Source organism: Anarrhichthys ocellatus, unplaced genomic scaffold (genome assembly GCF_004355925.1).
Source record: "Anarrhichthys ocellatus isolate YVR2014 unplaced genomic scaffold, GSC_Weel_1.0 scaffold4, whole genome shotgun sequence".
Classification (NCBI taxonomy): domain Eukaryota; kingdom Metazoa; phylum Chordata; class Actinopteri; order Perciformes; family Anarhichadidae; genus Anarrhichthys; species Anarrhichthys ocellatus.
The window spans coordinates 11,271,043-11,285,119 of record NW_022280034.1 but is presented as its reverse complement, the minus strand read 5'-3'; the positions used below and the strand labels follow the sequence as shown (position 1 = coordinate 11,285,119).

Below are 14,077 nucleotides of genomic sequence, written 5' to 3'. Positions count from 1 at the left end.
GTGTTCCTCTTCTCTACTGCTGAGACCGATCAGTCACAGAGCCTTGTGCCCGACACATCTCGATCTGCATGCGCTGCATCCTCCGATGTGCTCCATCCTCCCATCCTATTGGCATCACCAGGCAACGCAACTCATTTATTTCCCCCTCAGTTTAAACTGGGTCACATCTTCAGTGTCGCTAGCCTCATTAGGTTCTTAGAAAGCTGGTGTTCATTAGCTAGCACAACCCAAGGAGAGCCACAAACACACCATTACCTTTTTCAGCCGTTAGAACACTCTCTTGAGTAATTTCCTACAAATAATGGATATCCGACTAACTGGAATAATATTTCTGATGTGAACCTTACAACCGCAGCAGGAAAGGACTCCAGTGTCAGTGTGCGATCCCTCTTTGTCTTTCTGGTTCTTGCAAACTTCAAATATTGATCCATTATCTATGAGCAGAAAATTACCCTAAATTTGGACAAGTGACAAAGCTGGAAAGCAGGTATTACATCTAAATAGGCAAAGTCATCTCCAAAGCTATAGCAGTAGATGTATGATTCTTGGCACAGCATACAAGGTTACAGGCAGCGGGGAGAGGGCCAGGGAGAGCAGTGAGTGGTACTTACTTGACTGATGGAAATAACAGTATCCTTTCAAACTAATCACAACTTTTGTACAATATCTATTTCAGGATGGGTGATCAGAAATGTGTATTTTGAAAGAGAATGAGACTCAATGTGTCACTAAAACATTTCAAACACAAGTTGTCGTATCTCTAAACAAGCACAAACGGTATATGAGCTATATGTCTCCATTGTAATAAACAGATTTTACACACTTCTTTATATCTCCCTCTGTGTGTGTGTGTGTGTGTGTATATGAGAAACAGATGCTTGCGCCGATTGTTTTGATGTGCGTACCCCCCCCCCCCAGCTGACCTGTCTTGGTGTGTGTGGCTCCTGGTAGCTGGGCAGGATCTTCAGCACCACACTGCCACTGGCCTCCTTCAGCATCTCCTGGAGCACTTTGGGGTCGTTGCCCACCTCCTTGCCGTTCACCTCCTTGATGATGTCGCCCACATGGAGCAGACCCTGCTGGTCAATCATGCCGCCGTGGAGGATCCTGGCTATCACCAGCTCGCCATTCTCCACTCGAAACGTCACTCCCTACACACACACACGCACGCACACAGTCAGTGGGTTACCTTCACTCAAACAACACAGTCTATTTTAGAACAACACAAATGTGAACTCTTCGGAACAATAACAGTATAATTCTAATTAATTCATTAATGAATTAACAGCAGCTTTTCCATAAAGAAGATATTTAGGCTCAAATAAAGATACATTTCAGGGTGTGCTTGCTTTTTACTGTCAGTTGTTGCTCCTTTTCTGTCCCACTCAGTTTCCACTTATGCTTCCTCACATTTGCCACAATTTGGATTTCGTGACACCAGCAACTTCCTTCATTGTATAGTAACATGTGAAATGACGAACCTGTGAGTGACTCCACTAACAGTTGGCAGAGAGTCGGTGCGAAATGTTAGACAATACAGCACCTGGCAAAGTTATCACTGGTATTAATCAACATGTCAAGGTGCTGCAGATAAATCTCCCCTATTGTGTGCTGCAAAGCAGTTTGAATCTGACTTCCTTCTCTTTTTAACAATGCTACGGAAAAATCTCATTAAACTGAGGGCAAGTGCTGCTTCCAAAACACAAATCATGATGCCATTAATTAAGGCGTTTTATCTGTTCACAATTGACAGGAGGGCTCTATCCTGCCCCACTGATTACAATGGGTTGCTCATTAGCTGAGTCGACTTACCAGGTGCTCGCCAGACACCTTTCGGATGCCCACCATCCTGACTGCGTCTGGGGGAACAGGCTGGTTGTTGAGGGCTGAGTCCATGAAGGAACAGGGGCTGGGGGGAGGAGTCTCGTAGTTTTTGGACGCCACAGAGTCATGGGTCTCCAGGAGGGACTGTGAGCAGACCAGCAGGTGACACAAACACTGAGGATGGCATTGACAAACAATTCCACTTGCAAGACGATGACAGGATCATGCTTTACTGTCGAACCAGGTGTCCTTGCTCTGGCCTGTGCAGAGCAATTGTCAGTCACTGCATGGACTCCATATCAATCTAATCCATGCTAGCATCATTAAGCATGAACATCACTTTGAAAAGAAATCAATTCAAGCTACGGTTTGCTGTGAGATGAAAGACCTGGAAGTGAGGCTCCTTCAGGATGCGGAGCAGCTCGTCCACTGCCTGGCTCCTGTTTGAGAGCGGGTTGAGCTCGTTGAGGATGTCCTGGACCAGCTCCACGTTGTTCTCCCTCACAGCCTCGAGCTTGGGCTCCTCAAACTGCTCATGGGCCTGGGATTTAATAAATATAAAACACACGATACTTCAGGTTCCTTCTCCAAGTGCCAGGATTTTCTTGATCCCCTGATTTGCCTCTACCAGTCTTTCAGAAAAGGAATCTATGACATCTAGTTCCTTTTCGTGCACCTTCTCAGTGAGCAGTTGATGCACTCTGCTGAATTATAATGGCAGGTTTTCTGACTTCTGCAGGACCGTTTATTTTGTACTCAGCAACACCGATAAGGGCACCATAACAAACAACAAAACAGCAACCTGAAGCCAACCACTGCTGAGAGCGACGTGCAGACTGCACTCATAAATCCTCAATGGAAGATACAAAAAACAAGAAAACTGAGCACAAACTTGGGTCAAATCTTGCACCCGGTAGGAGTTTTCAGTATGTTGCTGTGAAACATCAATATTTCAGGGAACATTCATTTTTCACTTTCTCCTTCTCTGCCGCCATGTGTCTGTGGTTATTGGATATGGCTTCCACGTCTCTGGTACCAGGTCGCAGATATAAAATGCACCAGATGGGAAAGGATAAAGTCATTCATTTTTTATCATTGGGATATTTCTGTTACGTTACACACCATATTGTTTTGCAAATAAATGAGATTTCTATACTGAAATATGATGATATTTAATCAACTAACAAAAAACATAGATATTGTTTAAACCCTTAACATATCAACAGTCATTTGCAGCTGTACACACAGCAATCTTGTATTTGAAGGTCCACAGTGTCAAGGCGTTCCCACAGAGGATTTGTCTGGAGGGACTGATGACAACTCTGGCCACCACGTTGTTTGTTTGTCTGAGGAAGAGAGGAAGGATCCCTGCCGAGAAACAGGATACAGGGCACAGATACACACAAACAGATATTCTCTCGATCGCCTGCATGTACACAGCCTCATCGTGTGCACTTTACTACACACATTCTGCACACACACACTAGCACAGCACGCATTATCTGGACGTGGGCTTAAACACAGTGATTCAGTGATGCGGCACAAGGACTTTGCTCATTTGTGATATTTGGCAGAATCCTTTGTAACCGGATGGAGCGAGCTGTCAGTGTCGGGCCCTTGGACTACATGCCAGCTATATGATGACACTGTTTTGAGAGCCATGAACACAATTTCTGAGGCACGTGTCTGTTTTGACACCACTTTAAATTAGTTATAAAAATGACTAATTGCATCAAAAACGACAAGGATAAGCATGTTTTCGTACTGTCCTATTACATTGAGCATTTTCTTTACTATCAGCCAATCAGGTTGATGATATAAACTCCATCATTGACACTACTTATTTAACAATTATTCTGCCAAGTGCTGAAATTTGAGGCTTTTTAAAATTCCCATTTCATTATAATTGCAAGACATTACTAATCTTCCTCATGAGCACTGCTGTTTTAAAGGCAAAAAGGAAATGACAAAGCAGCGTCATAATTGTGTTCTGCATCTTCATGACATGTCTGGTTTAGTTCGTCTTCTCATCTCACCAATAAAGCTCAGTGCTGTAATCAGATCAATCTTGTTCCCAATAGTCATCAATGGTGGCTGATAAAAGGTAATATTACTTAAAATTACTTAAAAGGAAGACTAATGACTTTTTAAACTTCTGACATATAAAATCACATTCATGATCTTGGATATGAAAACCTGAATTAATTTGCAATAAAAACACCAGCTGAATTCAATACACTGAGGGTTTTTTTCCACTACAGCCCTACTTGGTCTGGTATGACCAGTAGCTTATGATGACTAATGTTAAATAATGTTAGATACGGCTGTGCAACTGACATGAGTGAGTCAGGTCCCTAACTGTATGACTCCTCTGTACTTATTGTTTTAGCGTGATGAGCCATTATCTTGTCATTTACTTATTGCCACAGTCGGTAATACAAATCCCACTTTAAATAATGGAAATTTAATAGATAGTTTCTCACATTGCCTTTGACTGCGACTTATCATTCAGCATCTAGTGCATTAGGAATTTATTTTAAAGCAGCAGCTCCATGGTGAGCACTGAGTGCTACATTAGATAAGGTGCACTACAGCATGTGAAGATTTCACCGCTTAATCACATAAGAACTAAATAGTTTTGCGTAGACTGGCTTGTATAAAAGCAGTATTCAATGTTTTGGAGGCCGCATGGCACTATTTATCAAAGACCTTGGAGTGTCCTTTACAGTCTGAACAGGGGAAATGCGATGGCTTGGAAGTTAAAATGTACAAGGTAGGTACATAACTAAAAGTCTAACTGCAGTTCACTGAGTCAGATATAGAGCCAAGCATCAAGTCAGTGCCACTGTCATAGCTGATAATAATCCAGCACTGGGGATAGCGCCTGTTGTCGGTATCTGTTCATTGTCACCCTTCAGATTCATCACAGAATTGCAGGTTGGGCTGATTGCATCATTCTCTCGTGAGTGGGGTGCAATCAGCACAATTCACTAAAGTCACCATGCCATATGCACACAAGCTTGGACCCTTGCTCTGTCCCTGTTATCGCCTTCTTTACATTCTCAGCACATTAAGCGATGGCTTGTTAAGCCTTTATAGATCCACCATGTGGTCATCTTGGAAATCATTTTCACATCCTTGAGCAAGGCATCTTGACTCATAGCCTGCATCAGCAGACTAATCTTTTATGGTAATGCTCATCAATACAATGTCTCTGAGAAGCCTCACAGCCACCCAGTACTAATACCAGTGTTGTGCTATTAAGACGCCAACACGCACACATACAGGAAATTAATCTTAAGTCTTTAGTGAAAATAAACCAAAAACAAATTGACGGAGAGAACTCGGGCTGGAAGGGAGCAGAACGGGCTCTGCTGTGAGCCGTACGGGAGGCTTTGTATGCAGTGTTCCCTACTGCTCCCTGTGGATAGTCCATCTCCAAATTTCCTGAGCAGAAATGCCTCTGAATTACTGAATGAGACTGCATAATGTGTTACCTCTGGCTCTTGTCGGAGTCTCTGAGCTGTAGCCCAGCAGACCAATTCATCTCCCCGGTCAGAGAGGCCTCATGGGCCACAAGCAGCTACCACCTCAGTGCAACCCAGCTAACACGGACCGTGCACAATTCCAAAGATAAATGTGCTAATCCATACTAATGACTGTTGATGGCATAAACCATGAAGGAAAAGGCACGGAATGAATTTCAGTACGCGACGTGAACTGCATCTCTACTTTTCTCCTTGCGTGCTTTTGCAGTGAACAGAAGTGTACTCTTTCCTTCTCTTCCTGTTGTTTTATGAAAAAGTGCACACTTTTATGTGAAATTGGGCTCTTGGCAAGAAGTGGAAGAGGAAGTCATTGACACCAGAGAAAGACAGACTTTCTGCCACCGCTAAGCTCTTTCAACATCTGTTGCTGCTCCATAACAACCTCATCTCTCTCCTCCACGTGTATATGGAGAACTAGCTGTGATTGGTTTCATAAGGAGAACCAAGTCAATTAATTTCAATACCTGCTGCTAAGCAGACAGTGAGCTTTAGTGGTGTTTCAGTGTAAGAAAAAAAAAAACATGCTTGGTGCTTCTATCCAACATAAATGAACATATTGTTCAGGTACACTCGCTGCTCATGACACTGCAAAAACTGAAATACTGGAAGAGTATCAGGTGGATGTCACTGCTCAAAGAGAAGAAAGGTCTGGGGATAGTTTGCTGGAAATGGATGAGCTTGCAGCTTCGCTTTATTTAACTATAAATAAACTTGTCAAATGTGAACAAAGAGAGACAGATGGTGGATATTGTTTAAAAGGTCTGAATAGTATGAATATATTCTGTCATCATATTTGGGTTTACCTGTGTTTATTACCATTATTTTAGCCAAAACAACAAGACAATTGCCAAACACGTCTGAGTGCTCTTGGAATAACTTCACTGATTTGCTTCCATCCAGGACTAACTTTAATACAATGTCTGGGCAACTGTCCAAGACAAATCTGTGCGAAAGCAAAACTGATTTGAAAATGTAACTTGTCCATTCTGATCAACAGGCTGCGGACAAAAAAAGAAGAAGGCATATGTATTTCAAGTATGTCTAGCATGGAAAACCCTTCGATCCTTCTCGAGTGCTGTAGCGGTGTGGATTTGAGTATTACAGCGTTGGACTACAAGGTGCTGCTGGCTCTACATATTCTCCTCTCCCACTCTACGGGATGATGTAGTACTACTAGTAGGGGATTGATGTCAATCTTATGGATAATGTGCAAGTGAATCATTTTCAATTCTACATTATTATGAACGGAATAGAATAAATACAAAAGTGTAAAACTTAATGGCTGCCATTCATTCCTGGATTCTCCATTGATCACAGGGGCTGCTGCTCCCGCTGCACTCGTCAACCTGTCAAACGTGTCACGGGTAGCTGTGCTGCTCACTGACAAGCGTTTCAATCTTTTGCTCCGATTGGCAATAGAACTGTTGAGTTGCCTTGTGACCGACAGCTGGGCAACAATGTCAACAGTCCCTTCAAAAAAAGACAGATGTCTTCTCTGTGTTCAGCTAAATATTATAATATGCCAAATAATTGCCAAAACATATTTTGCCTCCTTTGAGTTTAAAAAAAAACCCTCTTGATGTAAGCTTCTATCCGAACATCCCGTTTCACGACATAAAAAGTTATGAAATGACTCAAAGCTCGGAAATCAGTATTGCAAGGTAACAATGAGGCCAGCGGCGGCACGAAGCAGCAAAGAGGAGAGTTGCTGTTTGGCTATTTAGGTTTTCATCTGAATGTTGCTGCCTGAATGACAGAGTGAAAATAAAATGTCTCTTATGAGAAAACTCTAATGAGAAAACAATGAAGCAAGACCATTCATACGGTAATGTGATTGTCTTTGATGAATTTAAGTTGTCTTTTGAGGGTAATTATTGCAAGCAAAAATTCGAAATTTAAATGTAATGATGCTGTAAAAACAGCAAATGCAAATCGCTGTGAAAACATAATGATTAGTTATGAATTACGTGTCCGCGTAAATGCAGGAAAAGGCACACGCAAATGATGATGTTGAAATCAAATTTGAATGTTGAGACAAAATGCAAAACTGTATTGCCATTTAACCAAATGCATTTAAATTGTAAATTTGCATGCATAAAATATCCTTCATTTTGCAGCTGAATACACTGGCATCCAACGAAATAGAAGTAGCCTGTAGTGTTGGGATGTAATTGCTATATAGTGAAAGTCCTTTCTCATTGACTCATCCATTAGTCTGTCCATCTAACTGGAAACAGTCCCATTAAAAGCTCTGAACACACACGCACACACACACACACATACATTTACAGTACAGAGTTGCTCTCACCACTGGGCTCTCCATGATGCCCTTGAGGAAGATGAGGTCCAGGTCATTGGCAGTTGTGGAGCTTGTGCTGTCACTCAGCGTGTCCAGGGCCTGATGCATAGCTACACACACACACACACACACACACACACACACACACACACACAGACAAAAATAAGATATTTTACAGTTACCCATGGGAAATAGACTGAATAGATCACCCCAGTGAAAATAAGAGAGAGAGAGCGAGAGAGAGAGCACATTTACAGTAGTTCACACTGCGTGGCTGAATGAGAGGAGGCTGTAGGCAAAGTGAGCTGCATCACATCCTTTCTCAAGCAATTTCACCTCTGTCAGTCACCCCCCTCTTATGTCTGTCAGAAACGACAGTATCTTTCTCCCACAACTTCCTCCCTCCTATGCACACGTTCTCACCTACACACGCACACACACGGTAGCGTAACAACAACAAAGTTGCTAAGAGAATAAATATACTATTTTCAGTTAGTATGCCTGTACTAAACTAAAAGCCCCTTGATTAAAAAGCCAGATAAGACGAGATTCTAATATGGACAAAGTCAACTGATCATAAGCCCAGAAAAGGAAACGCATGCACGCATATGCAGCCCTTTTTTAAAGATGCTAAATCAAACTTCTAAACCACAGACAATCAATCAATAAGACGACCGATCAATCAGCAGATGCAATGTGATGTCAACGATTCGCTGATGGTCAAGGAAGGTTCAGTCTAGCTTTAGCGCGTCTCCACAGACGTGGAATATGACGCACCAGCAGGCTTTAATCACAGCGGACATGACTGACAGAAGAGTGGGCATATTTATTCACAGGGAACATTTGTCTGTAATTTACTCAAAAAGACACGGAGGTCTTTGTTTGCAAAGCTAAATACTCAAACCTTTTTTCCCCCCACAATGCAGGCAGATGGGTGATCCACTACAGATCATGCACGACCCGCTTCATAAGTCTCATGTCCTAATAAGGGCATAACAGAGCGTTAAGAGGTTGAATGGTCCAATTAGAGGGCAGTTAATTAGTTTTGTGTAAGAAGACTGTGCCCCACATAAACATGTTGAACCTGAGCAAGGGAGACTTTGGATACCCAGTATGCATAATAACATAAGACATGATAGCTCGTGCAGTGTAATAAATCCTCGAAAAGCACTTATTTTTTACGGTTTCCTATTAGTGGTATAAAATATATGGATTTATTCTACTGTAAACTATATAGGAGCGAGCTAGAAAGCTAGCATATTTAAAAAATGAGCCCCACGTACACGACTACAGGAAAAAAAAAGGAGATGGATGGTCGCCTCCAGGTACATTTATACAGATACTCATGCATTTAAAGAGACAAATAACAGCAAGTCTGTGGCCATACTAGAGGCTCAGTGAGGCTATTAAGAACAGCAGTGCTCTGAGCCAATGACAATGACCATGTTTAGAGGGTTTAATGTTTCCCACTCGGGCCTCCATCGCACCGTGCCGGTGAATTTAAGTTTTTCAATGATTCACAGAACATCACTTGAAAGAAGAATTTGCATTTGTCTTGTGAAAATCGAGATTTGGGACTATTTGGGAGTCATGAATATGTGACCCAGAGAACCATCATTTTATTCGGTGGGTTTCATGTTTCATTGATGCCTGCAGCTGCTCTATAGACAATAAACAGCAACATTACACTGTGGACTCAAACACCATCAACTCAAACAGAAAACGTTCTCTAATCCCCTTATAATGATCCTCTCTATGAACAAACTCATGTTTCAAGTTGATATTCTATAGAGGAGTGAAAACACAGGAAGAGAAACCGCCAAAAAGTGTGTTTATTGATGCTGTAAAATTGAACAATATGGACAGTGGGAGTTGAACACACAACACAACAGTTGTGTTTTTTGTGTGCAGCTCGGGTCTGTCACGAAGCTGGCAAATGATTTATGTTTCTATTGCTCAGCAGAACAGTGGGGGTTGTTGTTTTGTAAAGATGCCTAAAGAAGAGTGATGAGGTCATAGATATTTTGAGAAAACTATTTTCGGTCTTCTTCTGAGTTTTAAAAAAAAGGTATTTTTACGTGCACATTTACTGTATACCCGTGTACAAACAGTCAGAAGAACGACTGTCCTCATCTCCGCTTTCACGCACATTAAAAAGACAGAAAGGCAAGAAGGCCAGAGGAAGTACATTAAGTTAATCAAATAAATAATTACACAAGTCTTCCGCAGTGAAGTCTTGCTTCTCTTCTATTTTCCCCTCAAACGCCGGCTCTGCTCCAGCAGGAAAGTTGCCAGATTTGCGCCTGGCAGAGACTATCAGACCAGCAGGCTCGGCTTACGAGTCCTCCATAATTCTCTTTAATCACCGCAACTGCACGCCGGCGTTGTTGCCACGTCGTCACTTTTCAACGATGTTAGCTCGTCTGTGAGTAGACGTGTGTGGACTGTGGAGAGAGGTTTTCTTTCCTCTTTGTTTCACTACTTTCACAACTTTGTCTCACACGCTGATCATGTTCTCCTCTCCACTCCATTGGTCCTCTACAGTGCATCCAGGATGTTGACTTTGCGTTTCATATTCTGTGATAGTGCCAATGCTTGACTGTCACAGAGAAGGTGTGAAAGGAACCGGAGAATAATAGCCATTTTTCTTTTCCAGTGCCGAGTATGCCTGGGGTTGTTCTATTATTCATAGAGATCATTAAAAATCCAACTTGTCCTCCTTCTCTGGTCTCTTTGCCTTTCTTCTCTCTATATAGATAAATAGGGTTGCATCGCTTACTTTCACTGGCAAGCATCAAAGCAAAGACAACACAGGATTGGTCATACAGGTCAACAGTTCAGACAGGAAGAGGTCTGAATGTCAGACTAAGATACTGTGTCTATTTACTTTCTTTTTTTTTTTTCAAACAGCAACTTTCTCTTTAGTATTCAGGTGGAGTATTTCATCTTGTATACGGCTGCTGTCAAAGCCATCACCCCATGCATAAACCTCATATAAAAATGCACAGCCAGTACCAAACAGCATTCTTTCACAGTATTGATCTTTCTTCTACTCATGTCTCATTCCAGCATATAAATTGGATGTAGACATTTGCGTAATAATGTACTCGGGTGTTATTCTTCATCCTCTGAGCCTTTAGAGGTGAGAGCTTTGGCAAAAGTCATTTTTCGCTCCAGTGAACCTGAATTCCCGATACTACACACAGTAACTTGATACCATGAGAGAACTCCATTTAGCAGGTGGGGGCTTATGAACACAAAATGGGACTCAGGTGTGCAGACAAACTGAACCAGCTACTTGTACGTCATGTGCTCTTCCAGGGAAATGTCGAATTTCAAGCTCTTTTCATGCTCGAGAATGTCTTGTTTGACAGGCCTTCACTACCGTGCATCTTCTGGATTCAAGGGGTCAACAAAGAGGAGACCCAGTAGAGCACATAAATAATCATGACAAACATGTACAAGTTCCCAAGACACTCAGATCGTGTACAGACAACTGCCAATAGAGAAAACGATTAAATCCTCCTTCATAATAATACTGCACTGTGGTAGCCTCGAGCATCACCTCTTAACAAAGGTCAGCAGAATAGGAGCGTGCTTGCCGTGGTAACAGAGCACATGTAATCACAAGGAACCCTGAATAAAAGGTGATTTTGTCTCTTTAAAGTCTCATCTGAGCTCCAGCTCCAGTGAGGGTTACAATTAAACTCAATGTCATGGAGGCAGCCAAACAAACCTGGGCCGTTATTGTTTGTGGATAGAGCACAGCGGGGGAACATGAACCTCTTAGCCAGCACTTAGCGAAGGTTGTTCTGTTGCTATGGAGCGGAGAGGTTAGGGAAACACAGAGAGGATGGAGTGGGCAGCACAGGGAGGGTGGAGCATGGAGGGAAAAGATGTGGGAGATGCGGCTCTGTGTTGCCATGCTGAATCCTCACGGGGACGTAAACACAGAGGAGTACGGTGTGCAGCCGACTCTTTCTACTTTCTGCCAATAAAAGCAGTCTGGGTCTGCCGAAAGTCATTGAGATAAACAAACTGTCTTTCAATGCAAATACAGTGAATGTAAGGGAAAGAAGCACAATTACATATTAACAGGTAATGGGCAGACCATAAACGAGCACAGGAGGTCTTCATCTTTGTAGGTTCATCACTACAAGCGACATTTTCAAAGCAACATTATTTTCAAATCGTCGTAAGATACAACATATTGATTACAGCCACTTTAATATCAATATTTGCAATGTTCTCAAGCTCAAACACTGCCGACTAAAACTTTGAAAAATGCAACCGGACAATACATACAGAAATGTAGAGTTTTATGGGATAATGCCAGTGTATTTACATGCTCGTGACAAAAAGGTGAGGGATGCGGTGCGTAATCATCATACATCATCTCATGGGACCGGTGAGTCCACCAATGAGCCTGCCCAATACGCACGGTATTAAACGCCATCATTGAAAACTGCTAGTGCTCTGTTCTGTTCAATTATTTAATGCCGTTTGATGTTGTGTTTCTCCACAACCGGTGTTTACGATCAGCTGCGGTGTGCTACACACTGACCATGAGCGTTACTGCAGCCCTCTGCTCGAGGAGGTGGGACACTCGGTGGCGAGCGAGTCTGTTTAACTGAAACAGTAAATTGGGTTTATGCAATTTAAGCACTTTGGACGCTTTGATTTCTTTCTATGATTCTCAAACAGGCACCATGAGGAACAATGTATTCTGAAGTACCGATTATGTGTCATCGTGTTTCTAATACAAAACATGCCTCGGTCTGGTACGGTCAATGTTAAGCTTTTCAGTGTGCAGAGCGACTCCGCAGTAATAACACCTGCTTTGTCCTGTGAAAACACAGACAGATTTCTAAGCAGCCTTCTCCACAAAAACTCATTGATATTCCCGTGTTTCCTGGAAACACTTGGAAGTTACTGCAGTTTTATTTCTCCATTAAAATGAACAGAAAAGAGCATGTTGCGGATGACCCTGAAACTATTTAAAATAAGCCAAAAGTCCCATCGATGTCATAAAATACTCCCGGGGCCCTGACAGACTTTATTAAATACTTCAAGCTTGTGATTAGATTTGATTCTGCTCCCTGCTCTCCAGCACAATATAATTACCATCCGTCCCTCAGGTAGCGAAAGATGAACGTCTAAGACTGTGCTGGAGAATTTCATTGGAATGAAGTATATTCCATCGTGCGTACCATACCGATGAATCATTTCTGACTGAAGTATATGAATTATTTGTCCTTATGGTATGTGCTTGATCCTCGCCATGATGTCCTTGCAGAGTGTGAAGCATTTCTCCTCCGAGCATACAGATTACTTGCCTTGCACGGCAGCTGGATTCTCGCAATGACACGAGATCACCCAAGAATCGCAGGATTGCATATCACACAGAAATCCATCTCGTCAGGCTGCAAAGGATGTGTAACGCGTTTGTGTCCGGCAAGCCAGATCAGGGACCAATCAGCTGTGAGGGGCGTGGCTACGGGTGTGGCTTAGGTGTGAGAGACGACACGGAGAGAGGACTGTTTGTCCGAAACAACAATGGCGGAGATGCTGCAATAGCATGTAGGTATATCAGAGCATTTCTTCAATGGAAAAAGATGTTTTCGCTCCCCTCCTAACTAGCAAGAGTTTGATTGACAGATTGTTCATTAAATCACCTCCCAAACAGTTTATAATGACTGCTTCTCAGATGGTTCTGTGTAACAAACATCAGGTTAACAGAGTAGAACTACCACAGCTAAAATGTGAACACTGAAAAGACAAGCTCATCATGACAGGTTCAGAGAACGTTGTGTGAAGCATGTGTGGGCACATCCATGAAGTAATATACTTGTGTGGCTAATGTGTGTGTGTGTGTAGCTTGTACAGGCTTGCTTTCGATAGCTCTCTTCATCTGGTCAGCATAATTATAGACATCATTTTTTATTGTCTACTGTACAAGTGCAGTTGTAGACAGATTATATACAGTTACTAAGGTTGGACTTCAGGGTCTTGATGGAAATGTTGAGCATTGGGAAACTAAGACATCACTCTGTGTGGGGATGTAAAGGTCCTGCATCACACAGGTGTTTTCACTTGTGGCTGATTAGTAGAACGGCACCAATGCAATGTTGTTCTCCGATTCCGGTTCCAAGTTTTTCAAAGTCTGAACTGCTGATTATGATTTTTGATGATTCCAATTTTCTTTCTTTCTAAGATCTATAATTGACAGCAAACAAACATTTTTTTCTTTCATGGAAAATTGAAATACATTTTTCGTTCTTAATGAAACGACTTCAAAACTGCAGCAAGTTTCGATCGGTGCATCTTTACCGAGTCCTTCAAGACTTCAAAGTGTTCAGGCAGTGTTAGGTTTTTGGAGCTGATTGGTAACAAGTAACAGACACAA

At 42.3% G+C, this 14,077-nt stretch overlaps 1 protein-coding gene across 2 annotated transcripts in view; it reads right to left on the bottom strand.

The window, feature by feature from the left end:
- mpp2b (MAGUK p55 scaffold protein 2b) overlaps positions 1-14,077 on the bottom strand; it is a 33,775-nt gene that overhangs the window by 6,588 nt on the left and 13,110 nt on the right. For both annotated transcript variants that reach the window (XM_031842283.1, XM_031842276.1), the window contains 4 exons: positions 7,681-7,781; positions 2,213-2,365; positions 1,813-1,968; positions 924-1,151 (listed from right to left, as the gene is read on the bottom strand). In XM_031842283.1, coding sequence (XP_031698143.1) covers positions 924-1,151; positions 1,813-1,968; positions 2,213-2,365; positions 7,681-7,781 — 638 coding nt within the window. The remainder of the gene's footprint in view (positions 1-923; positions 1,152-1,812; positions 1,969-2,212; positions 2,366-7,680; positions 7,782-14,077) is intronic.